The sequence below is a fragment of the Lolium rigidum genome, chromosome 2, assembly GCF_022539505.1.
Source record: "Lolium rigidum isolate FL_2022 chromosome 2, APGP_CSIRO_Lrig_0.1, whole genome shotgun sequence".
In the NCBI taxonomy this organism is placed as follows: Eukaryota; Viridiplantae; Streptophyta; class Magnoliopsida; order Poales; family Poaceae; genus Lolium; species Lolium rigidum.
In genome coordinates this window covers 195259586-195266761 of record NC_061509.1, presented here as the reverse complement: position 1 = coordinate 195266761, position 7176 = coordinate 195259586, and the positions used below count along the sequence as shown (strand labels likewise).

At 40.2% G+C, this 7176-nt stretch overlaps 1 protein-coding gene across 2 annotated transcripts; it reads right to left on the bottom strand.

The window, feature by feature from the left end:
* Window positions 1–2707: 2707 nt before the first annotated feature.
* LOC124687915 lies at window positions 2708–6625 on the bottom strand. 2 transcript variants are annotated; one of them, XM_047221641.1, is made up of 9 exons: window positions 6362–6625; window positions 6007–6057; window positions 5103–5270; window positions 3862–4164; window positions 3746–3789; window positions 3602–3664; window positions 3343–3475; window positions 3207–3267; window positions 2708–3129 (listed from the first exon to the last, which is right to left on the bottom strand). In XM_047221641.1, the coding sequence occupies exons 3-8, from the start codon at window positions 5230–5232 to the stop codon at window positions 3215–3217; spliced, it is 726 nt and encodes a 241-aa protein (XP_047077597.1). In that variant the 5' UTR covers window positions 5233–5270; window positions 6007–6057; window positions 6362–6625; the 3' UTR covers window positions 2708–3129; window positions 3207–3214. The 2 variants fall into 2 exon arrangements, with proteins under 2 accessions (XP_047077597.1, XP_047077598.1); XM_047221642.1 differs by having other exon boundaries at window positions 6602–6620.
* Window positions 6626–7176: the final 551 nt, after the last annotated feature.

Here is a 7176-nt window from a genome sequence, read left to right as displayed (position 1 = left end):
GTTTCCTTCTGTTTGTTTTAAAAATAATATCATTTCAGCATCGCCAAATAGACCAACAAAGAGCAGAAACTTCAATACAAATTCTATCGTTGTATTTCTTCGGTACCCCTTTAACCAATTACCGAACATATTAGTAACATTAGAAAGAGGTGGGATGTTGTATGCAAAATAGACCATGCGCCACACTATTTGAGCAAAAGTACATGTAAGAAACAAATGATGAATGGTTTCATTAGAGTAACAAAAACAACACTTTGACACCCATTCCATTTACATTTAGCCAAATTATCCTTAGTTATAAGCACCTTATTATTTAGAAACCACATAAGTATTTTTATTTTCAAGGGGATTTTAAGCTTCCACAAATATTTAGGGAGAAACCTAGTATGACCATTCATGTAATCAAGATACATAGATTTAACCGAAAACACACCGGAGTCTGTGTGTTTCCATACATACTTATCAGGCTTAGTAGATAGATTCAAGGTAATTAGCCGTTGACATAAGTGTAACCACTCATTTAGACCCCTCAAAAAACAAATATTAAGCGGGGTCTGAGCTAAAACCGTTGAAACTAAGACATTTTTATGTTGTACGATGTTATAAAGAGAGGGATATTGCTGCGCAAGAGACATGTCACCCAGCCATACATCCTCCAAAAAAACGTACTGTGGTACCATTGCCTACCTTGAAATGTCCTTTACTGAAAAAATATTGCTTAACACGCACTAAACCTTTTTAAAAATGAGAATCAGAAGGTTTGGCCTCAACCTAGGCAAGCGTTTTTTCTTTGAGATATTTATTATATAGTAATTTCTACCACATCCCTTTCTCTGATAGAAGCTTAAACAACCATTTGCTGAGTAAGCACCTATTTTTTAATTCTAAAACCTCAATGCCCAGGCCCCCTTGATCTTTTGGTCTACATACAACATTCCATCTTGACAATCTATACTTCTTCTTATTCTCATTAGATTGCCAGAGGAAGTTAGATCGATAATAATCCAGTCTTTTCCCAACCCCTTTCGAGATCTCCATAAAAGAAAGCATAAACATCGGCAAACTAGTTAAAACTGAATTAATAAGAACAAACCTATCACCATAAGATAACTTTTTACTGCGCCAACAACCAAACTTTGACACAAAACGACTCTCCATAGGATTCCACTCCGCATTTCGTAGAGTTCTATGGTGAATAGGTATGCCAAGATATCTGAGTGGTAAAACTCTAGATTCGCATCCAAATATTTTCTTATATTGATGTTCCATGTCCTTAGCTTTACCAAAACAAAATAGCTCCCTCTTATGGAAATTAATTTTTAGTCCCGAGAGTTGCTCAAAATGCAAAGAAATAGCTTCATATATATTAACTGCTTTATTAATATCATGTTCCATAAAAAATATCGTATCATCCGCATATTGTAGTATAGAAATGTCTCCATCAACAAGGTGAGGAAGAAGACCCCCAACTTGGCCCTCCTCTTTTGCGTGCGCGGTAATAATAGCCAACATATCAGCTACAATATTGAAAAGAATCGACGATAAAGGATCACCCTGTCTCAACCCTTTTCTCGTTTGAAAATTATGACCAGTATCATCGTTGACCCCAATTCTCACACTACCATCTTGAACGTAATGTCTAATCCGCTCACACCAAACAGGATCAAACCCTTTCGTTCGCAACACCTACTGCAAAAAGGGCCACTTAACTTTATCGTAAGCCTTCTCGAAGTCAATTTTGAAAAGGACACCATCTAATTTTTTATAGTCAGCTCATGAATAGTCTCATGAAGCACGATAAGACCCTCCAGAATATGTCTCCCTGTTATAAACGTGGTCTAAGTGGCCTGATCACTTTATGTACCAACCCAGAAACGCGAACAGTTGCAACCTTAGTAAAGATTTTGAAGCTAACGTTAAGCAAACAAATAGGTCTGTATTACTGAATTTGGACAGCATTTTCCTTCTTTGGAAGGAGCGTAATAACTCCAAAGTTTAATTTAAACAGAGGTAATTCACTTCTCTAGAAGCATTCAAAAAGCCCCATTAAATCATTCTTAATCACTTCACGGAAGTGTTGATAAAACTCCGCCGGAAACCCATGTGGTTGGGGAGATTTATTATGTTCCATCTGCGAAATAGCTTCATGGACTTCCTCCATTGAGTAGTCAGCAATCAAGAGGCCATTCTCATCCTCTAACAATTGCGGAATATCCTAAGTTCTGTCCTCCATCATGGTGACAATGCTAGGATCAAATGGTCCAAAGAGTTTTTTTTATAATATTCAGTAATTTAAGGTTACTATCGCCCACAATAGTACCCTCATCTTGCTCGAGTTGAAGATGTCATGAGCAGGTTTCTATGGCAAACTGCAAGAGCTGAGCAATGGGAGAGGCGATCGTGCTGGGATTGGCTGATGGAACTCGTGCTTGTCTCTACCGCGCACTTTCCAGTTGTAAGTCACTATTTTAGCTTTGAATGTAAAGCTGGGCTCGTTGGGTCTTGTTTAAAAAAAAAAAACTACTAGGCAACACGGGCGTGGTGGAGCCGTGGAGAAAATAATTGAAACGGTGGATCTGACGATACAATATGTATCGCAGTTCCACAGAATTATTTCTTCTCCAGAATAGTATCTGATATAACTCATTTGAACACTACTGATTCACCATCATTCGCACGGTATTGATCTCAGAAACGAAGTCAAAAGTAAGATGCTTTGCAACTTGCAAATCAGAAAGATATGATAAGATCTTGTCAAATAGCAGTTCCGTTTACAGCATGGCCAGTAGTCCAGTGCACCATGTCTCATCTCATCTCGTTACAGAAGTCTTAATAACTGGGTGAATCACGAATGCCGCACCAAAGATTCAGCTAATCCCACCAGCTTCCTGGTGGCGAAGTTAACAACAGACAACATGCTTCATCAAACTACACAAAAGGACAACACTGTGCTAAAGCACCTGACAAACGGTTTCAGCTGACTAAAACTGGCGCCCTACAACATGCTTCATCAAACTACACAAAAGGATAACCTAAACACACCGAACCTCGTCAGGCACTGAGGGTTGAGACTCTACGAATACCCTGAATTAGTGGTTGAAGTTCTGATTAGTATCCCACAGCTTACTCCTGCAACGAAAATAAAGGATTAACCACCAACTAGATGCATAAAGGAAGACAGGGACTTGAGCTTTAAGCATTCTTACTACTGCTACTACAGAGGGCCAGTGGCATCACGAGGCAGCTCTTCACTTCCATTTCCAGATTCTGTAACATGTTTTTTCTATATTAGTAAATGAACAGCAATAAGAGATGGGTGTTGTATTAGGAGCAAGCAAATACCAGTAATGGCTGCCAGACTTTCTTCTTTGTACACTCCAAGAGGTGACCCATGCACAGATAAGAGCATCTCGCCATTCTTGGGTACTCTTACAGTTTTCGGTGTCATGCCAAAAGAGAGTCGGCTACTCGTAGCCTGTTAAGGGTTATGTTACAACCAACAGGAAAGCTTATAAGGCGATTCAAGACCAAACTATTCATTGTGATCATCCAGATTTAAAATAATAAGATGACATTTGTGTGTAGAGGGTAAAGCACAAACCCCGGGTATCTGTAGAGAATCCCCTGCCCCTGTCATCTGACCTTCGGGTAGCTCACTCCAAGTCTTCAAAGCAGCAGGGAATGGTTAAGAGTTCTGAAGGGTACAGCAAAAATATCTGGTACCACTATACAAAGAAATACTTACAAAGTTGTTAAAATCAAAGGTGCTCTCAATGAAGTTCTTCTGCACTGCACATTATATAAGGTGACAAAATCATTCACTATAAGAGTAAATCATCAACAAGCAGATGGAACTCGAACCTGAATCTCCCGAGAAATGAAAACCAGCAGCAGTTGCCAATGACGTGATCGAAGCTCGTGAAACCTTGTCATCCCTCTGGTCTCCATATATGTGATTATCCCACTCATTCCACTTCAACTCAAGCTCGTCCTGTTTTTCATTCGGGACAACTGACACGTTGGGCAAGTTCTCCTGAAAATATTGCAAGGCACATGTTTCTTCTTGCTCCTTGGAAACGTAGGTTCGCGCTAAGCGTATCCGAGAAAGTACACCCTCAACCTCTGCTGCTTGAATAGCTCTGATGGCAGCTTTCCGACGTTCAACTATTTATTGATGAGACTGGATTAGCATTGAAGTCCTGATCATTACATTAAGTGAAGTGGGCAGTGCTTCTATGTATTGAAGTGGGAGTACTGAGCAAGATAACAAGTAAATTTAAGTTTTTAAATTTAATGCACCCTTTACTAAATGCTAGTCAGCGTTAGATAAGACATATTGAAGCCATCTGCCAAGACAATAAGATTTTAGTATTAGCCTTCAGTACCATATTTTATGTGCACTAGATTACAAACCTTGCCATTAACATTAAATTTCGAGTTCAAGATCGGTTCCAGACTGTAGCCTACGAACTGAGAGTACAACAATAATGGTGACGTTACATCTTTGTAAAATTGTGGATGCTGCATCCTTCAAACCAAAGTCAACATTAAGAAATGTTTCTTGCCTCCTCGAGACAATTTTTAACTGATTCCTGCAGATAATTTGAACAGTTGCTTTCTACAGTTTGATATCTGATTTGTGCAAAGAAGAAAAACTTGTACTAAAGCAGTCATGATTGGGGACTCGATCCAGCTGGTGAATATAGGTAGTTATATAATCTCCCAGATAGTTTCTCTTTTCGATTAAGGAGCTCCCCGCTCCCGATTTCATACCATAACAATGAAACTGATAAAACAGGTCCACAATGTACTGTTGACACATGGATTCATGCAATCACGTCACGCCAAGCCCAGATACACACCACTTAACCCCACAAGACACAGCTTGACAAGCTGTTCCTACGAACCTACGCAAGAACTGAAGTATTTTTAACCGTTTACATTGCAAAGCATCATTCCATCAGGGCAGCAACTGATGTATCCTGCAACTCACAGGTCTGACTGATAGCTGCAAACTATCAAACCTAGATTGTATTTCAAAAATGTTGGGCAGGACAGATGGCCAAGGAGCAGGGAGGGAGTTAGGGCTCTGAGACACTTACTCTCTTGGTCAGCAAGCCACCGCAGCTTCTCCTGCACGGGAGCGTCAGGGCCAGGCGGCTCGGGCGGTGGCGTTTGCTGCTGCTTGGTGGCGGTGGTAGCCCCCCTTTTCCCCCGCTTCCTTGGCGGCATCGCCTAGTGCTTCAAGGGAAGATCCTGGGAAGAGAAATCTGGGGAAAGAAGAGAAAAACAAACATACTAATATGAGCCTACTGTTCAAATTCTCTCCAAATCTGAGCAATTCTGAAATGGTAAAATGACATATCAAGTTGCTGTCCAGAAATTTAGAACAGCCCAGACAAATATGAACAAAATACAGAAAAAACAACAAGCATGCTAAAATGAGCCTACAGTTCAAATTTGAGCCAAATCTGGGCAAGCGACGATAGAAAATGGCATCTGATGTCGCTGTCGAGCAAGTTCCATACAGATTACTGATAGACTCTTCTTGGTACCCTCTCCTTACTGACATAATCTCTTGGTATCGTCTCCTTACTGACATAATCTACCACCACAACAATCATTGCAAAGTATAGTTCTGAAAATAACATCCGTCTCTTCTTTCTCCTTTTGTTTTCTTCAAGTATGCAAGATAGCAAATCTAATGGTGGTTTCGACATTGTCCAGGTACACACAATTGCAAACAGAACATACAAAAAAAATTAATGCAAAGTAAAGAGACAGCATGTCATCGTGCTAATCTCATGCCATATTAAACCATCTGCATATACAATAATTAAATAGCTACATGTAAAATAAACACATCATGTATCACACAGTACTAGTAGCACAACATTAAGGGGCATATGTATGTAATCATACTGTACAGAGTATATTATCTGCTCCTAATCACTAACAATTTAACACAGGAAATCAAAGAACGTGAGCACTGAGCACTGTTGTTACCTTTTCTTGAATTGATTCCTGCGGATTCTGCTACAACAAACTGGAATTGACCTGCAAAAGGGAGAGAGTGATTAAGATTCTTTTGATGTTCTAGGGTTAAATAACATGGGGAGATAGTGCAGGGCGCTCTGTGAGGAGGAACGAATGGGGCTCCATGTGAAGAGGTCGAGAATGGAGGAGATGGATTGCAGGAAAGAGAAGGGGGGAGCCATGGAAGGATATGGGAGGGGCGGCCATGGGAGGAGATGGGACGGGGACAAGCATGGGAGGAAAGGGGAGCAGGGCTCTGTGAGAGGAGAGATAGAGGGGAGCCATGGGAGGAGAGATCGAGGTCTGCTAGATGATAATGGAGTACCTGCTCGCCGCCGTCGTCGCCGCCACGGTCCGCCCAAGATTTCTCCGCTGCCGCCTCGCAGCTGCTCGTCTCCGTCCCGCGGGGAGCTCCTGGACTAGTGAAAAAAGAGAATTTGGCGAGGTTTCCGAGCGATGATTCGGTGGACGTCCAAATGCGTGGAATTCGGTTGGTACGATTCCAATTCTTCAATTTTAGGTTGAAATCGTACATCTAAACGGAGTGTGAAGGAATGGGCCACACCTCCTCCAGCAGTTCTTCCTCTTTTTCAGCAAGAACTATTACAACATCAACTGTTCGTGGATTGTGCAATCTGATAGCTCTCTGGATATCTTTTTTCAAAACATTAATGAATTTAGTTACAAAAAAGGGGTAGAGGAAATACGTGATTGGTGGCATTATGCAATTGAACAATACTTGTGTATTATGTTTGACACTAAAATTTTAAATAAAATGGTTTGTTTCTCTGTAGCAGCGCATGGATATTCAACTACTATTTGTAATTGACTGAAATATGAATTAAAATTTGATTGTAAGATTCAAATTTCATTTTTAAATTCAAATGTTGTATTTGTAATTCTCTTTTCCATGTTTCCCTTTCCTGCAAATATCAATAAAGGTTATTTCAAAATCCAAAACACATTACAAATTATAACACCTAGATCATCAAGAGTGCGTAGTGATTTCAATCACTTTGTGTTTTTAAAACAAAAGCAAAAAAAAATCCACCACGATTTTAGATGCATGCAAAATTCCTAAATCTACCCTGTTGCGGGGGATAAGTACTAATATACCTTTAGATGTACAAGCCATTGTAT

Coding starts and splice junctions, on each gene's coding strand:
- LOC124687915 (XM_047221641.1), bottom strand. CDS start 5,232: ATGCCGCCAAGGAAGCGGGGGAAAAGGGGGGCTACCACCGCCACCAAG. Junction 3,790..3,861: donor TCATTTCTCGGGAGATTCAG/GTTCGAGTTCCA, acceptor TATAATGTGCAG/TGCAGAAGAACTTCATTGAG. Junction 3,476..3,601: donor ATTCTCTACAGATACCCGGG/GTTTGTGCTTTA, acceptor AACCCTTAACAG/GCTACGAGTAGCCGACTCTC.